Source organism: Coturnix japonica, chromosome 5 (genome assembly GCF_001577835.2).
Source record: "Coturnix japonica isolate 7356 chromosome 5, Coturnix japonica 2.1, whole genome shotgun sequence".
NCBI classification, from domain to species: Eukaryota; Metazoa; Chordata; class Aves; order Galliformes; family Phasianidae; genus Coturnix; species Coturnix japonica.
In genome coordinates, this window is record NC_029520.1 from 7,929,491 (window position 1) to 7,948,271 (window position 18,781).

Consider the following 18,781-nt stretch of genomic DNA (forward strand, 5'->3'; position numbering starts at 1 on the left):
CTCAGGCTGAGCTCTTCCAAAAAACACTGCTGTCAGCAGGGAGCAGCAGCCGAGATCTGGCAGGGGTCAGCAGTGCTTCCAGTGCCACAGCAGGACTGTGCCAGGCTGCATCTGCCTGAGCAACACAGCTCTGCTACCCCCAGACACAAGCCTTGTTGCTCTTCTTTCTCTGCTTTTTCATTCTCCTTTTCCTCCCTGTTGCCCTGGGAAATGGGCAGCAGTTTGTTTGGTGCTTAAGGCAGATCTCGTCTGTGAAACTGGAGATCTTAGCCCCAGAGATCCCAGAGGAGCCTTGCTGGAGCCCTCCTCACCAGTTGAGCAAACATGCTGCATGGCTGGAGGGAGGGGAGCGAGTGGGCGGATGGATCCTGGAGTGTTACACTCTTGCAATAACATCCGCTCTGAGTTTGCTGGGTCAGGGCCCTACTCCTGCTTTTCAGCATCTACAGCCTTCCAGCCCTCCATCAGACAACCCGGCTGGAAACATTCTCTTGCTGCCTTTTGGACTCTGGAAGCAATTCTGCCTTTCTAACCCGAGGACCCTCCATGCTGGGAGTTAATCATTACAACTGATTAGTTCTGGTGCTGCCTGCAGAGCTGCGGATCTCCCCTTCCTCACAAAAGCTCCCAGCAGGTAACAAAGGTTACAGCCACGGATGTGGCCACCTCAGACACTTTGCTCTGGCACCTCAGATGATTACGGACCAGATGGGACTGGGCTGTAATATAAGGGAATGGCCTCCAGCTGTGCCAGGGGAGGTCCAGGTTGGATATTAGGAAGCATTGATTGACGGGAAGAGCGGCGATGCGGTGGCACGGGCTGCGCAGGGAGTGGTGCGGTCACGGTCCCTGGGGGTATTAAAGGACAGGGCAGCATCAGATACTCATCCCACAGCCCCCCTATGGGGCGGTACCCCCCCCAAATCACGGCGTGCTGACGGCAGCGCGCACGCGCATCCGCGGGGCCGCGCTTTAATCACGTGGCGCCTCGCTCTGCCCCCTCCCGTCGGGGCGGCCCCGCGGAGCCGGGCGTGCTGCGGGAATGGCGGTGGCGGGCGCTGCTTCTCCGTCCCCTCCGCCGCCGTGATGCGCCGGGGGCACGAAGCGGGGTAGGTGTGCGGGCGGCGGCTCCGGCCGTGGGTCGCTGCGGGGCCGCCCGGGTAGAGACGCGCCGCGTCCGTGCGTGCTGCGGGGCGCCACGCAGCGCTGTCAGCCGCCGCTCCCGGTGCGGGACGGGCAGCAGCCCGCAGGGAACGGCCGTGCACGGAGCCGCAGGAAACTGCGGGGTCGGAGCGGCAGGAAGCTGCAAAACTGCCGAGCCTGCACTTTTTTTGTTTGGCTTTTTCTGCGGAATCCAACTTGGGCAGTTTGTGCTGTGCTCGGCTTTTTTTGCTTGCCTTCCTTTTTAATTGCTTTTTTTTTTCGGTTCTCCTTTGCCCTTTTCTCGCGCCTGGAGGACGGGTAGGACCCGGCCCGGTTCCCGAGCAGCGCAGCCCATCGGGGCAGAGCGCAGGTGCACCGCTCCGTCGGGTGCCGTCGGCTCGCTCCGTGCCTTCCTGCCGTCCCTCCCGATGCAGCAGCGCAGCGCTCTCCTGTACTGATAACTTTCCTCCGAGAGCTCGAGTCACGAGGAAACGGCTCTTATCTCTTTTTTCCCTTCCTATTCCATGCGAATAGCTGGACTCTTAGTAGCTAAGCGGGCTGTTGTGGTGTCCCTTTCTCTCGTCTCTTTCTTTCGCATCTGTTTGGTCCTGATTTCGGTTTTCCCTTTCTGCTCTGTTTCTTGTCCCCTTCTGGCCGTCCTAGGGAGCTTCCTGGCTAATGCGGGAGTCCCCGAGCCGTGCGCTCGCTGCAGTTTGCCTGTCTGATCTCTGCAGGGAGGGATTCCGCGGGGCCATCCGAGATTTGGTTTAACTATTGAACGAACGCCTCTGTTTGGAACGCTCTCCCTGCTTCGTGGCAGATCCATCGCAGAGAACCTCCCCTGGCTTCGTGCGGCGAGGATGAATTGGTTTCATCGAGTCTCCACCTTCCCGTGATGGGCTTCGTTCCTTTCCATTGGGTCGTTCCTTTGCTCGATACCTCCCCTTCCTGAGTGGGGCCCTTGGAGACCTCCTCGTTCCATAGCAATGGCCCTCGTTAGGTAAGTGCTGCCTTAGCTCATCTTGACCTTTCACTGATTCCCTGAATGTGTCCAGAGAACAGCTTGACTACAGCCAGTGCTGTGCTGTCTGAACACCATGCAGTGTGCACCATAAGTGCTCTCTCTTGCACTTACAAGAGTAAGTGCTGGCGTGGTCTGGGAGTTTCCACTGGTTACAAGTTGCTCACTCAGATCTATGCATCCGTGTGTGTATATGGCATTTTTATCGGCAGCTCCAGCGTGCTGAGTAGCTTCAGATTAATTATCTTTGCATGGCAGTGCTGTCTGTCGTTTTCCCTCCCCAGCGTGCTCCTTTATGTTATTTATTATACTTCCTAATAGCATTTATCACCAGAACAAGCTCCTTCTAGACCTAGTAAGACCAGGTCAAGTCAACCGTTCCTTCTGAATCCTTTCCTCCCTTCCAGCACTGCTTAAGCTCTCTTACTTATTCTATAAAGAGACTGGCAAAATCTATGACACTGACTGCATGCTGCCCCTTCCCAGTTCTGTCCAGTTTGCATGGCATGGCATCGTGGATGGTCCTGTACCCTTTCTCATCCCATGGCTCAAAGAGGTTTCTCTTAGTGCGCATTCACACCACTCCCTGTGGTACCTGAACTTCTTTGCAGGAGAAGACAGCTGGCAGACCACACTTTCTGCCACGTGGACAGGCATTCAGGCATGTGTTTTCCTCTTGTAACACACCAGCAGCTGCAAAACCTACCCAGCCTCTTCCTGCCCTGTGGGGTTGAAGTCTGGATCTGAAGTGAAGGGGGTCACGGTCTTTGTATTGCTATGGAATGTCAAAGCTGTACTGTTTTTTTTCTTTGCTCCTCCTGTGGTTTGGGGAGCAGCGTCCCTGAACTTAGGCCGATGGAGTGTTTGCTGGAATACTAAATAAGCCAGCTGTGGTCTGTTTTTCTCTGAAAATGCTCAAGAACGGCACTCCTGGAATAGCTGTGTTTAGTCTTGCTTTGTCCTGAGTTAAATGTCTGAGATGTTCTGTTTGGGAAGGGTAAAACGAGGTGTTATAACTTTGCCTACTTATGTTTTGTGTGTAGAGAGTTGTCTGTGAGGCAGTACTTTGCTGTTGAGAAACAAGCCCTTCTTGCCAGGAGTGCAGGCATCTCACACTGTACTTGGTGCGATTATTGAAGATCCCAGGATAGCAGAGATTTCCTCCCAACTCATTGCTTTGGGTCACTGTCTCCTCTCTGTTGCTGTTCTGAAAGGAATTCATGTCAAAAGCGCGAAGTAATCCAGTAGGGAAGCAATATCTGTGTGTATATCTGGGATCTTTTAAGAAGGAAGAGAAGAGAAATGGCCAGGCTGTGAATTTTGTATGTCTGTTCTGCCTTCAGTGTTTGCTTAGGGTCTGTCTGAGCTATGAGGGACTTCAGGGCTGAAACTCACAGATGAGTGTTCCCCATCTTCATTTGTTCTGATTTGTTTGATGCTCACGCCTGCAGCAAATGAATCTGACAAATATTTTTCCTGGCCTTGGCTTGTATTTAAGAGAGGGCAGTACGAGGAATCTGGTGAGCGGCTTGTTTAACCATGCTTGTAACAGTATTTGTGCATGAGCAGCTTATTCCAGTTACATTTCTCAGCTCTCTCAATCTCTGTTTGAAGAACTGGCTGCAAGAAGATGGTTTGTTTGACAAGGATTTATCCTTAGAAATTCTGCTGAGGGCAGGCAAGCCCAGCCAGCAGGCAAAGGAGCTGGTGCAGCTCTGGGACACAAAAGAGGTCCTCTAAGCCAGTTTCTTTGTATGCCTTCAACCTGCCTGCTTCACTCCTGTGCTCTTGGGAGCCTGAAGGTGCAGCACAGCTCACTACTGAATGTCCTGTTCAGTACGGTACCCCTCAGCCTCCCTGAAATGTTGGGTGAACCCAGGCTGGTTTGTCTTGCTGTTGCCTCTGAGGCTGTTTCTGAGCCTGGCAGGTTTGCTGATCACCCCCACACACAGTTTCACTGTGCCGGTTCCCTACAGCCAGACCCATTTTGAGGAAGACAGCCAGGAGCAACCAGCTGTGGGATACTGGAAACCACTAAAGCCATCCAAAGGCAGCAAGGAGGAGCCAGAGACTGGATGCCAGGATGCAGGCTGTGGGGATGACAGCCAGTCCACTGAGCAGCGCAACGTCTCGCGTCTCCGCAGCTCTTCGGTGGAGATCCGGGAAAAGGGCTCTGAGTTCCTGAAGGAAGAGCTGCACAAAGCACAAAAGGTAAAGCCTAGAGCCTGTGAGAAGAGCTGAGTGTGGAGGCACTGAAGGACATGGTCTAGAGCAGTCACAGGCATGGGTTGGTTGTTGGGCTAGTTGATCTTAGCAGTCTTTCCAACCTTAATGATTCTGTAATGTGGAGCCTAGTCATAAACGAGCAATTCCAACCTGAAAAGCCTGCTGCAGCTTGTGGAGGGATGCTTCTGGTGGCACAGAGTGCTGTGACAGGAGTCTCAGGTCCAGGATCAGTGCAGGGGTATGGAGGGGAAGGGGTGTGATTTGTAGGTGAGCCCAGGCGGGCATCAGCACTGCTGGGGCCTGCTAGCAGCTCATGCATCCCTCTCCTATTTCCTCAACAGGAGCTGAAGCTGAAGGACAAAGAATGCGAGAGGCTGTCAAAAGTCAGAGAACAACTGGAGCAGGAACTAGAAGAGTTAACAGCTAGCTTGTTTGAGGTACCACCCTCTTCCTTTTCCCATCATTTCTTAAGCTAAGCTTGCTTCCAATTCCTTTGAGGTAGGCTTTCTCTGAACTTCCAGCCATACTCCTGTTAAACTCCCACAGCTTCCTCAGTCTTTGTTCATTTGCATTTGGAAAGCTGCACAGTGCTGCGGGCAGACCCTCCCAGGGGCTGGTACTTGCTTCTGGGGAGGATTTGCATACGTTCCTTTCCCCCCCTCGCAGCTGTGGGGTGACATAAAGAGCACAGCAGGTTCCATGGTTACAAACCTAAATGAAACCAGACATGGGGATGCCCAGAGCTAGAGGTGAGCGTGGCTCCCTGGCCTTCTCTTGCGCCTGCTCTGTAGTCTGAACAGCATCTGCTGTGGCTTGCTTTTTTTGTTTGTTATTGTTAATTTTTTGTTGTTGTTATTGTTAATTTGATTATTGTATGATGCGATCCCATGATCCCATTTACCAACAGCTTTAATCTGTAGATCTGACTGGACAGTGAGGGAAGCCAGAACCCAGCTGTACCTGTGAAACACAAGCTGGTGCTGAGTGTAAGGTGAACTCAGAAGTTCAGCTGAGGGCTTCCTCCTTCACCTGGTGGCCTTGGGCAGAGTGCTTCCAGGCAGTGCTGTGGGGTGGTTTCATTGGGACTGGTACCACCCACCTCACCCTTCCTGTGGGATGTTGCTTCTAAATTTAGTCCCTACCTGAGCTACCACTCCTGCTGCTGTGCTGCAGCTGTGCTCAGAGCAGTGAGGACTGGCTGCTCCATGTAGGAGTTAGGAACAAAATGCAGTAACGAATCAGGTAAGTGCAGCAGGGCAGTGACTGAATGAGGAGCTGGGATGTGGATCAGTGAGTCTGGATGAGGATCTGTGCCAGTGACAGTGATCAGGGTCAGAAACAGTCTACTGATGAACCAGCAAGTCTGCAGTGGTGACACACGTCTCAAGTCATGCCAGGAAGCTAAGCCAGTGTGTTTGGATCAGTCATAAAAGTATTGGACTACACAATTATGATCTAGCATGGGTGGATGCCAATGTTAAAACCTTGGCTTTAAAGCATATCCCAAGGGCAGGAGGGGCAGGCCATTTCTTCTGGCTTTTTTTGCACCTTCTGTGATTGGAGAAGATAACCTTGGGCTCAGCAGATGAACTGTTATGTTTATCCAGCTGCGCTGTTGGGAAGGGGATGCACTCCATGCCCTGACGCTGAGAGCCCTTTTCTGGGAAATTATGGGGGGCCAAACTCTTCACATCTGTCAGAGTAAAATAATCAGATGTGGCAGTGATGTCTGTGCACCTGCCTGCTTGCACAGAGCATGAACAGGGCAGAGCTTTGGCTGGCCCTAGTGACTGTATGAGATGGGGCTGCCACAGACAGACTAAAACTCTTTCTGGTCTAGGAGGCACACAAGATGGTGAGAGAAGCAAACACAAAACAGGCGGCGTCAGAGAAGCAGCTGAAGGAGGCATGGGGAAAGGTGAGAACTGCTCACTCTGTGGCTTGATTTCTTTGCAGGGTTGGTGTTGATCATCCCTTCCTCTTAGAGAAAAGGGTGTGAGGGGAACCACATAGAAGCAATCTACTGTCTAATTGCTGTAGCCATGTGGTCAGAGCTTGATGAGGGTGCATTACAGGGCTGCTGGATTGGTTCCATCTTGGAAATTGAAATTACTTCTGGGTTATTGTGTCTAAAAAGAGACTGGAGCAATATATACTCAGACAGAGGAGCAGTGGGATAGGTTCCCAGTTAGTTCTTGTTTTCCTCTTTAAAAGTTTGGCTGACAGTGGGCATCTGGGAGGATGGGGAGCAGGCTTCATGAGTGTGCTTGCAGTTGGTTCCCTGCGGCCTTACAGTGTTGGGTGCAGTGCTGAAAGTTCAGCAGATGCTGAAGGTGCTGTTGACTCTTGCCTCGTCTCTCTCAGATCGACATGCTGCAGGCAGAAGTAACAGCTCTGAAGACACTTGTGATCACATCTACACCTTCCTCCCCAAACTGGGAGCTCCACCCTCAGCTCCAGAGCCCTTCTAAAGCCGTCTTCAGGAAAGGCCATGGGCGAAACAAGAGCACCAGCAGTGCAATTGTCACAGCTGTCAGCCAAAGTGCAACTCCAGCACCAGTCAGTCGTGAGTGCAAAGAGGTGGGTGAGGGCTGTTCACTGCACCAGCCTCGGAGCCACTGCTGTTTCTGTGTCTGGGAAGTTTTGCTTGGATCTGACTGAGAGAAGCCATCCATGCAGTAGGCTGGTTTGCTCCCTAAACCGTGCTGATGAGGCAAACTCTGGAGGGTTTCTATTTGTGGAGATTTCCACTTCTGGGAATTAAGTTCAAAGCTGCATTAGGACAACTGCTAGAGGAAGGAGCTGAGGCACCACTGGAGGGTATGGGCAGACCAAAGAGTTAGCAGTGCTGAGAATGGATGTGGTGGGAGTTGCTGAGCAGCAGCCAGTTGTTCTGATGCATCTTGGCAGTTGAGTCTGCTGCCTGTTCTGGCGTGATTTGCTTTTGTTCTTTTTTCCAACTGGTTTGACTTTCAATGATCCAGGGCCTGGTTTTGGGCTCCAAGACTCCTCCACCAACTTCTGTCAACATCTCCATTGATATCTCTTGTTCTCTGTTCTTGGGTATGCCACTGCTTCCTTCTCTTGCAGAGCATATGTTTAATGTTTGCCTTTCTCACTGTGTGAGGATGTGTATGCAGAAGGGCAGCTGGTGAAATTAATATTTCCACCTAACAGGAGGACTGTGCTGTGAAAGGCTGTTTGCAATTTCAATGGATTTACTTTGCTAATTTCTGTGTAGTGCTGTTGTTACTAGTTTGGATGGAACACTTCAGGCAGTATCGGCTGTAGCTGTTCTGGGGCCTCTAGCAAGATGATCCTTAACTCTGTTTGCAGGCAGAGAGGAACAAAGGCTATGTCCAAAAGAAGACTGAAGGAAAAATTAGTTCAATAACTGTGAAGCCCTGCTGTACTTGTTTCTCTTGATCACAGAACAAACCAGATATGCTGGAAGTTGTAGTCAAATACTTAGTTGGCTAGAAGCTAATTTGAGAGCTAGGGAGAAAGTGGCTTTAATCTTCTAATGCCCTTTGTGCTCTCCTGATGGTTACCATTCCTCTCAAGTTATTTAATGGCCCGTATGAGAGGTGGCATGAGGGAACCTGGCATTCAGCTTGGTGCTTTATGGAAAATTTGTCCCATCCTAAATTGTGCCTAGAAGTTGCAGCATTTCTGTTCTGTTTTAGCACATCAATCTGAAGTTGGAAGGTGTAGTTTATGGCCTTGTGATGCCATAGCATCAGTCGTAGTTCCCTGGAAAAGAAGCCTTGAGTCTCTGCCTGTACCTTCTGTATTGTTATGGTTTTTTTACTTCCCTTTCTTGCCTGTCACTCTAAACGTGTTCCTTCACTGTCTGTCTCTTTCTCTCGCCTCAAAGTCTGGGGTGCCTGCTCTCCTCTCTCTGCTCCTTTGTGTCATCCCTGGGAAGGCCATCCAATTCACCTATGAGCCAGGCTGGCAGGCACTGGGGGCAGATGTTTCCTCACCCTTGCGGCAGGTAACTGTACTGGACAGGATTGGAGAGGGGTGGGACCCATCCAACTCTCACACTTTCAGCCTTTCAGTTCTAGCTTCCTTTTATGCTAACCTCCATTTTTGTTTTGTTTTCCTGAATTTGTTTTTCCATGTTGTGGCTCTGAAGCTGTCTGCTGGTACGAGGTGAGCGGTCCCCATAGCATACAACAAGTGTGCTAAGTCTCAGACCTCTTTCTGTTTTGTTCCTTCATGATTTTTGTATTGTTTGGCATGTTTTTGTAGTTCTGTTTCTCCTTTCAGCATCTTTAACAGGATTTGCTGGCCTTTTAAACAGCTGCCCTGTTGGGTTGGTGGTTGGGCTAATACCTGAGGTTTAAACGTCAGTTCCAGAGAGTCTCCAACACTGACGTATTTCCAGTCAGGCAATGTAGGAGGGATCAACCTAATCAAGGCTCTGTCCTTGAGTACCTTGCTGCTGAGGAGTGATAATTCTTGCAAGCCCACTTGTAAAAGGCAGTGAGCAATCGCAGCAATCAGGAAAGTTATTCCCACTCAGGTTTGATGTTCCACTTGTTCCTGCATGCCAGTGAGATTGCCCAGTATTCCCATTACTTCCTCAACTCCCCAGATACCAGAATTCTCAGTTGAAGTGGCCTTTAAAGGGCTGGCGTGCTCTGTTATTTGGTCTCTCTGGATGTAGTCCTGCTGATATTAATAGCTGCTTTTTTTTTTTTCTTTTCCGTTTTTCATCCTTTTCTATAGCAGTCCTTTCTTAAGAAAAGCATTCTGTGTCTGGGTGTCGTTACACTGTGCTTTGCCATTCAGATCCTCTCGCTGTTTCTGCCATGGGCACTTGCTCTGTTCAGCAGTTGTGTGGTGGCTTTTCTTCAATTGTGGTGCTGCCTTGTCCTGGACAAAGGTGGGAGAGATGCAGGTTTCTGGCAGAATGTGCCCACCTTGGCTGGATGGGTCTGGCACACATCTGCAGATGGGTGAGAGACAAAAGGTCCTTGGAGAGAGCCAGCTTCCCTCAGGCACTTCTGTCATACTTGAACCTTTCTAGATGCCAAAGTAGATGTTGTATAGTTAAGTTGCCTGTGCATTAGTTATCTTAGACATGGTATCTCTTACTCTACCTACCTTCTGTCTTCCTTCTTCTCCTGAATATTTACTGCAGATCGACTCCATTTTATTTGCCGAGTTCCAGTCCTGGAAGGAATCTCCAACTTTGGATAAATCCTGCTCCTTCCTGGACAGAATTTACCGAGAAGATGTAGGACCTTGTCTGGACTTTACTAAGCAGGAGGTGAGTGCTGGTAACTGAGGACAGAAACTGCATGTTCTGGTGGCATCAAAGGTGCATCTTTAGGGAGGTGACCTTTGCACATCCATATCTGCAGTTATTTCTCTTTGCTGCAGCTGTCTGAGCTGGTGCGAGTGGCTGTGGAGCAGAATACACTTACCATTGAGCCTGTTGCTTCCCAGATGCTACCTGTGGTGGTGTCAGCAGAGGACTCTGGTGGGCCAAAGTAAGGAACCTTTCTTGTTCTTGTCCCCTCTTTGCTATTGGTTTTCTCTCACTGCCTCATGGAGTTGGCTGAGTCGGGTACCATGGCTCAGCTGAGTGTATTTCTAGCCCAAGATTAGTGGTAGTTGAGTTCCGCTTTCTGAACTCTTCACCAGCTGATGTAATTCTTCTTGGATATACTGCAGTTGAGTGGCTGGGAGATAATGTAATAATGTGCTAGTGCCCTCAGCTTGGAGGAGTTTTACTTGTTTTCTTTTCCTACTCAAGAGATGAACTTCGTTAATATTCTCTGAAAGCTTTTGCATAACGTAGGGTATAAGGGCTGAGTTAGAGCTGCGTTATCTCACATTCTTGTATCTTTGACCCCCAAGCTCACCTTGTGCTGCTGACATTGCTGGTGCTCCAGGTGGATTTGAGCTTGGCTGAACTTTTCCTCGCTGCATATATGTAATCTTTCCCTCTTGATACTGTGTCTGTGTTTGATGTGACAGATGACTTAGGTTGTTTCAAGGAAGAGGAATGCTGGCAGGAGCAACATCATCTTTCAGAGTAAGACAGGGGACTTTCAGTTATTGAATTTGGTTTCATTTGAGGCTCTGTCCCTTAGTTCTTCCCCCTTCCCTTCAAGCACAGCACCTTCCAGGCAGTGGTGTTCCTGTAATGAATGTTGCTCATGTGCAGGCTTCCTACTCCTCTCTTCTACATTTTTTTTCTCATCTCTAGACAAATTGTTCCCCCAGCATGTGTCAGAGCTCTGCCAGGACCAGCCCATCCTGTGTTTATCCTTGCTGGTTTCCTTTCAGGCTTTTTTCCCTCTTCACAATGTGTTCCAATCATAAATTGTAAAGTATTACTAGGTGATCAAGGATGGCTGATCTGTTAACAGTAGTTTAGTGTGATTAAGTGGCTTTGAGGCTAGAGCTGAACTAACCAAACTCTTTAACTCTATTTAATTTCTACCTTGACCAGGTGTTAAGGAATCTTGCTATTGATTATAAATGGGTTTGATTTGTTCCCTGGATAAAAATGCAAGGTTTTGCGGCACCTTTGGTTGTGCTGTGTTGTAGAAAGAAGAAAGCTTGGTCCCTTTCACCCTATGGTACAGACTTCATTGCAGTGCTTTTAGGAGTGCAGGCAGCAGCTGAGCTTGATAGCAGTGGAAAGCAAGCACCAAGGTGTTCTCAGAAGCTTTTTGGAACGTCTGCTCCTTTGTATGTTGTCATCCTCCACAGTTCCCAGAGTAACTTTTGCAGCTGAGGAATGGTGTCCCTCTTCCAGCCATGCAGCCATTAGATCTCCGAGGAGCCATGGTAATGACATTGCAGCCACAAATTCTGCTTTACTGCTGAAGGGGAGGTTACTGGCTGGTACAGGGAACTGTTTGTCTTCAGAATAATGGAAGGAAATGGCAAGAAAATAGAGGCGTGCTGCACCCTTGCTGGTCACATCTTTTTGTGATCTTTGTGGGAGCCATGCTGTCTTGAAAAGGGTACTTTTGTCATCCTTTGTCTGAAATCTCTACAGTAGTAAGGCTGAACTTCTCCATGCTAGCACAGGAAGGGACTGGTTTGTTCTTAGGGACCTGAAACCATATCCAAAATCCCCTGAAGTCAGCACAAAGTTACTCCACTTGGCTTTCAAGTCTGAAATAAGGAAGAGGAGCCTAGCATAAAGGCTGCATTGCAGCTAGTTTTCAGTTCTCGGAACGAGTTAGTGGAGTTTGTGCTAGTTGGTGGTGAGAAAGTGTGATACAAAATCTTTAGGCACTTTAGAATACCTGACAGCTTCCTCTTGTAGCTCATTCAGTCATTTCATTTTAAATGTAACACCAGATGAGTGGCTTCCCTTGGATGTGTTTTCCTGTGGTGTGGCAGACTTGTACGTTTCCCAGTAGTGTGGTGTGTGAAATCCATGCAGGGATACCTTGAGGAACACCTTGCGTCCTGTGTTGGAGGGTATTGAGGAAACGTGACAAGTCTGGATGAAGTTCAGTGTCTGGCCAGCAGGGGGATGATTATGCTCAAGCATTGGAATATCTGTTTTGAAACTGCTTTTTGTCCCCAGCTGGTAGCTATATATCCCACCAGGAGAGCTGAAACACCTGGACAGAACTCCTTCAGCAAAATCCTTGCATGGCAGAGATGCATGGAGCCCAGAGGACATGAGTTATATTCTGCTTTGTCCTCACCTCTTTCTGTGGTTCTGCCAAGGGTAACACCTTGGTTTGCTTGAGCACGGGTACCAGATTTTTAGCTTAAGTCTCCTAAACTCACTGTTTGTGGAATCTTTCTAGGTTGAAAGGCTAATTATCAGCTGCAGTTGGTTTGTTTTTCTTTTCCTTAATGCTCACTGATACGGGTCTGACTTCTGAGCTCCACCTTCCATCTCCTGGGGATGTACTCTGCTGTTCTGTGAGGTTGCTTTATAGCCTGGTCTGTTTTTTTTTCCTCTCTCTCTGCCTGCAGGAAGTGTGCTCTAAGTGGCCTCCCCAGGACCTGCAAACATCGCATCATGCTGGGGGATTCTGGGAATTACTATTACATCTCACCGTCCTGCAGGGCCAGGGTGAGTATTCCACCTTCCCAGAGTGTATCTGGTGATATGTAGTACCATTTCTCAGGTGCTGAACACCAGGATCACTCCTGTTCTGTAGCTGATGTCTTTTTTTCTTTTCTTTATTCCTCAGATCACAGCGGTGTGCAACTTCTTCACATACATTCGCTATATCCAGCAGGGCTTGGTGAGGCAAGATGGTAAGAGGGGACAGCAGCTGGGTGCAGTGGGACCTTTGATGGGCCAGTGGGAAAAATTCTGAGGTCATAAGGCTGACTCCTGTCAGCATGACAAGAGTGTGGCCAGCTTGGGATGCCCTGAACTCACTGGATCTTTGAGAAATGGTTAAATGGCAAAGAAGAGATGCAAGCAGGTGGGATGGTTGCACCCATTCCTTGCTCAGCAGTTTCTTGGACACTGTATCCTGAGGCAGAGCGAGTAAAGGGGTGACCTGCTAGGCCAGTCCTGCTGGACCCTCCAGCATATCTGCTTCCCTCAATTTAGTGGGGAGCCTTGTCAGGCTGCACAGTAAGCATAGCGTAGCATGAGGTGGGGTCTAACTATACCTTGCTTACTAATTTTTTTTTTTCCCTGCTTTTTCATTTTTCTTCCCTATTCCCTTTTTACTTTGCAGTGGAACTGATGTACTGGGAAGTGATGAGACTCCGGAGGGAAATGTCTCTGGCCAAACTTGGGTTTTATCCCAATGAGATGTAAGCAGCGGCCTGAGCTTGGAAGAAAACTGCTCCTGTCTGAAGGATTCACCAGCTGTGGTCTGCCAAACAGATGAATGCAGTGTCTCTCCAGCAGTGGCCTTGCTCCCTCCTCTCCCTCCCTATGCCTGATGCTGATCATGGAGCAAAAAGCACAAGTTCTACCTTTGGCTGTCCCATTCCTCCCGGTGTGACTGGAATGCAGCTGCCAAGCTACCTTCTGAGAGCTGGGCTGGTCCTGGCTGCTTGGGACTGACTGTCTACAGACTGTTCCTTATGGAGATATGCAGTGTATATCCATTATTTTTAAACTTTTGTTTTTATATACAGTCTGCTTTGGTGTAGTCTGAGGCCAGCCCTGTGCAAAGTAGGAGTCCTGGGCTCCCTTCTTAGTAAGCAAGTCTTTCAGGACAGATGCTGGCGGTCTGTCTGTCTGTTCCACTCATTCTTTGGGGTGGAGGGTGCTGAAGTCTGCAAGAGAATCTTTCTTCCGGCCTGAGTCACAAGAGGGTTTGGTTTCTGTTTTTAGCTTGGGATTTGGTACTGGGTGTTTGTAATCCAGCTGTGGGGAGCAGCTAGGGCTGAGTCCAGAGCTGTGCACCTGGGACCTCTGGGAGAAGGAAGCAAGTAGGGAAATTGCATAACTTGCAGCTGGCCACAGCTTGGCTGCACTCAGTGCTGGATATTTTCTCCTGGCCTTGAGAATCTGCTGTTGCTGTCGTAGGCAGATGTAGACCTTGTTAGCACATTACCATGTGATGATTCTTGGTGCAGAAGTCCCTGGTGGTACTCCTAGATACAAACCTCACCCACAAACAAATACCTTTGTTTTGTTCCTACCCTGAGGGTAGATTTGGGCACTGTTCACGCTGTTTAAATGGAAAACGTGCTCCCAGGCCAGGTTCTTTATGTCCAGAAGGATCATGCTCATGCTGGGGCACAGCCTTGAGGCTCGGAGTTTCCCCCTCTGCTCTAACACTAGACTTAGAGATGCGTGTCCATTTGGAAAACCCAGTATCTCTCAGGCTGCCATACCCAATGAGGAAACGTGTGGTATTTTTGTATGGATGTGAGGGATGTGGCTGTATGCTTCAAAAAGTGCTGGGAAGGATATCACTATGGCTTTTGGAGAGTGGAGGCCATCTGTAGCTCAGGCCTGTTTGCACAGAACTGTACTAACACAGTGTTGTAGCTGATGTAGCTCTTTCTCAGTCACCCTCTCACTCCATTAGGTTCCATCCTCTCCTGAGAGATGCCACAGTGGGAACTTTCTGTCTTTGTTGTAAGAAAACTGAGCTGCTGTCATTCCGTTAACAACAGGATGGTTGCACCTTTAATGAAGGAAAAATAAACATTTTGCTGTTGGCCTACTCAAAGGTCTGGCTGTAGTTCTGGGTTGGCCGAGGGGTGTGTGTGTGCTCAGTTGCCAAAAGGAAGGTCAAGTTGGGCTGCAGCAAAATACTCTTCTGAGCTGGCACAGGAATAACTTGTTTTCCCAGTGGGCTTCTCAACTTCCTCCCCTTGCTGAGCTGTGACTGAGTCTAATGCTGAGGTGACTGTGTTCTGTGGGGCTCGGGGAGGGCCAAAGGGTAACTTAAGCACCAAATGCAGCTGTGTTCCCACTGGACTCTAGGCTGCCCAGCAGCTGGGATTGAGTTCCGTGAAGAGGCCGAGTGAGCTGGGGTCCTGTCTAGAGAAGGCATAGGAGTCTATCAGTACTGAAAGTGAGCCTACAGGAAAGCTGGGAAGGGACTCTTTATCAGGGGGTGTAGAGACAGGACCCAGGGTTAATGGCTTTAAACTGAAAGAGGGGAGATTTAGATCAGTTATTAGGAAGATCTTCAGTGTGAGGATGTGGCTCAGGCTGTCTGCAGGGTCTCTGACAGTGGAGCTGCTCAAAGCCAGGCTGGCGGGAACCCTGATCTGGTGGGTGGCAACCAGCCCATGGTGGAACTGGGTGGGCTTTAGTATCCCTAACAAGCCCAGCCATTCTATGAGTCAATGAAATTACATAGAAGGAAAAACTGCTCAAGATTTTGTTTGGGAGTGTAAAGCAACCTCTGCTCTGACCCAGCCTGAGGCCACTCTTTGCCCTCTCTTCTGCACCATAGGAGAGAATTCAGGTTCCAGCAGAGATGAGGACCACCCTCGGCAATGCCTTGAAGGGCAGCGAGAGGGAAAGCAAAAGATCTTTGGGGAAAGAAACAGGTACAGCTGGAGCAGCAAACAGCATGAGGCCACACGATGGTGGTTCTCATGGGACACAGCGTCACCGGTGCCCTGTGTCCTCCCTGTCCGGCACCACCAGAGGGCACAGGCACACCAGGCACGGCTGTCCCTGCTGTCCATCCTGTCCTCCACCCCGCGTTCAAGGTTAGTCCAGGTTTGCAGAGTGCTGTATATCAGACCGTCTGTACGCAGCAGGTCAGACCGTCCTCTGAACACACTGAGATGAATGTTTCTGGGAACCAACAGTGGAATTATTTCAGGTGCTTGAAAGGGAAGGGGGGAGAGGTGTGAGGGTGGCCTCTAAACTGCCCCCAAACTCTGCTATTTCAAGGCTTTCATGATGATTAGCGAGCCTCCTTTATGACAAATAGGTCAGAACCGTCGGCTGTGGGAAGGCTGCAGTCATTTTGGAAGTCTGGGGAACGTGGCTTTGCCAGGAAGAAGTCAATATCCTCGCACAGCTCTGAAGCTGCACGTGACACTGAGGTGTAGGTTTGGCAGCTGTGCCAAGCCAGCACAGTCCTTATAGGAGCAGTCCCTGTGGTACCACTGCTGGAAGCCAAGAGGTCAGGTCTGCTGTTTATCATGTCGATATTTCCCTGTTTGAGTGAGGGCCATTGGATTGAGCTGAAAGGAGCTGAACATTGACTTTAGCCCACCTGTGGAGACAGGTGGACTTTGTGTTGGCTTACAAAACATCTGCAAGAACCATCAGGAACCAAAATGGCCCCCCCAGTGGGGTAATTTCTCTGGTTGTAAAAGAGAAGTCGGACAGCAGAGTGCATTCCAGCCCTGCTTGCTTTGCAGCTCTAATGATACCCTTTGGATTTTGGTCACCATTTAAATGCTACGGTTGCATTCCTTTGCTTTGTGGTCCAGCAGAAGGCTCGGTGTGCTGTTATGTTCTTTGTGGTGAGGTCAGAGCTCAGAGGGCAGAGGGGGGCTAGCAGGGCTGATGTGAGCCCTGGTAGATAGGCATGGTGGACAAGGACAGCTCTTTGTCCTTAGTTGCCCTGGGTCACTGTTCTAATTCTGCTCTGCTAATCAGCTCAGGGTCAGCTTAAGATGCCTCATGATAATGGGCACGTATGTCAGTTACAGCTGAAAGGCCTTTGCTCTTTCTGCATGGAAATGGTTTGTCCGTTGCCTTCAATGACCTTCCCATTTGTCAGGCCGCATGCTGAATGCCAATTGATAAAAATGATAAGGAATGAGGCACAAATCAAACTTTCAGTCAAACAGATGGCAGAGCAGTGAAAATAGAAAATGATGTTTCATTGGGAATTGCAGAAGTGCCCAGTGGTCCCATGAGTGGCTGACAGGAGTGCTTTAAGGCAGGCTAAGTGTTGGGACAGCCTGACAGACTGCAGGAAGCCTAAACACTCTTCTACATTGAGGAGCTGTAAGGAATAAGACTCTTTAGCTGGGTCTGTTGTGATAGGACAAGGGGAAATGGCCTCAAATTAAGAGAGGTGATTTAGATTCGATGTAAGGAAGAAGTTTTTTATAGTAAGGGCAGTGAGGCACTGGGATGGGTCCAAAACTGCTACTACAGTGTGTGTGCTGTCACACTGTGACTCTGTCCTCCATGTTTGTCTATAGACAAGCCTTGGAGAAACAAGTTTGTAAGAGCCTTTCTGAAATTTGGGTATATTTATAAAACATCTCAATGGAACTTCTCATGTTGTCCTGACTTTTCCGTTGGGAGTTTGTTACAGAGACATAATGGGAAGGAAATTGCTTCTTAATCTCTCTTCCCCTTTCTGTGTACGATTCTGTTTCATGTCCCAGAGTAGCCTGATACAACAAGTTTTTGCTTCTTACGGAGGGATTTCTAGTCACGCAGGCAGGAATGATAATGTTCTGAAGGAAAGAAAATTTAAAAGCAATATTTCCTTTGCTGTTCCCCCTTCTTTTCATGGGCCAGGATCAATAGCAGTGAACTCTGGCCTTGCAGTGCTTGAAGGCATCATTGAAAATTGTGGCTTCTTTGTGGTAAGACGTTTAAAACAAACAGCACCACCTCACCTCATGCAACTCAAAGCAACTGACTGACCAAATCCAAGCCTGTTCTGGCTTAAACAAATGGCACCAATGGAGCTCAAAGGATGTGACATTTAAATGGGAAATGAAGGAAGCAGAATACAGAGAAGAGGTGATTTATCCAACCAAGGAAGGAGATATCTTCATGCTGCAGTATTCAAAGCTTGGACGTTTTGTTTTCAGGTAAATTATTGATTTTTGCAGGCATGTGAAAGGTGCAGTGCTGCTGGAATGAATTAATCTAGACCCCTGTGCAGAGACTCTGGCTTTGTGCTGTCTGTGATGACGATAGCACACAGAGGCAGTGTAGTATGGTTCCTCTGTTTTACATAAGACCACTGCCCAGCTCGACAGGTCTGAATAACAATTAATTAAATCAATTAAATTAGCCAGATAAGAAAAGCAACTACACCCATTTCAGCGTGGATGTGTGCAATTGCAAGCAATTACTGTGATTAACCTTCTCATATAAATCCAGCAACTGGCCAATAAGGTGAGCATGTGCCTCTGCTGAGGATTTTGCTCCCGGCAAGAGCTGTGCCCTATGTGAGGATCCTTTTTATTAGTTTCTTTCCCAACCGTTTCCTAGAAGCCTTAAATTTCTCCTTTTCTTTTTTGGCTTGACCTGAACTGTGTTTGCTATTGAAACATTTGTTGTTAGCAGTGGGTGGGAGAGCTCTGCTACAAAATCACACCATCCTTAAGTCAAAAGTTGCCATTCACATCAGTGGAGCTTCCCCATCTTTGCAGTCAAGCAGCCTCTGTAGGAGTCAGAAGGAATCCGTTCTTCCAATGAGAAAAACACTGACTGAAGGCAAAAAGTTAGATAATATTGATGTTATGGTTCAATTTGATATGGCTGTGTACACACAGCGCTTGTTACCATAAGAACCAATGTGTCAGATCAATAATCAGCAGCCTTGCACCAGTATGTTTCAGGAAGCAAGCTTAGCTTTTCATATGCACAGCACTATTGTCATTTTACATTATATGTATAAGGAAAAGAAGTACATAATATATACATAGGAGTTGTTCTTCAGTATCTTTGAATTGCTGGATTGATATCACTAAGATTTTCCAATAAACCCACATAGAAGTGGGTGCCAGTTGTTTTTGTTCAGGATTACAGCAGATTGTTTTTAGATTCAGCTTTATAAATGACTCACGTTCTCAGCTTGAGAGCACTGCAGCTGCCAACAGGAATGCAGTGAATTTAGACAATTAGTGAATCAGTCCTTAAGCCATGAGGGGAAGATTAAGATGTCAAAATGATCAGTCACCTGCACTGCTATCTCAGTGGTGTATTCAGTTGCAGTAAATTTCTCAGTTAGAAATAGGAAAAAAAAAAAT

General features: G+C 48.6%; 1 protein-coding gene across 3 annotated transcripts; it reads left to right on the forward strand.

Annotated features, from left to right (window-relative positions):
- The first annotated feature begins 965 nt into the window (after nt 1-965).
- Nucleotides 966-14,535, forward strand: RAB3IL1 (RAB3A interacting protein like 1). Of its 3 annotated transcripts, none has more exons than XM_032445037.1 (12): nt 966-1,109; nt 1,878-2,143; nt 4,141-4,375; nt 4,732-4,827; nt 6,231-6,308; nt 6,755-6,970; nt 8,268-8,387; nt 9,543-9,671; nt 9,785-9,894; nt 12,359-12,458; nt 12,580-12,646; nt 13,081-14,535. In XM_032445037.1, the coding sequence occupies exons 2-12, from the start codon at nt 2,130-2,132 to the stop codon at nt 13,161-13,163; spliced, it is 1,248 nt and encodes a 415-aa protein (XP_032300928.1). In that variant the 5' UTR covers nt 966-1,109; nt 1,878-2,129; the 3' UTR covers nt 13,164-14,535. The 3 variants fall into 3 exon arrangements, with proteins under 3 accessions (XP_032300928.1, XP_032300929.1, XP_015719126.1); XM_032445038.1 differs by having other exon boundaries at nt 1,964-2,143; XM_015863640.2 differs by lacking the exon at nt 8,268-8,387 and having other exon boundaries at nt 970-1,109.
- The last annotated feature ends 4,246 nt before the right edge of the window (nt 14,536-18,781 follow it).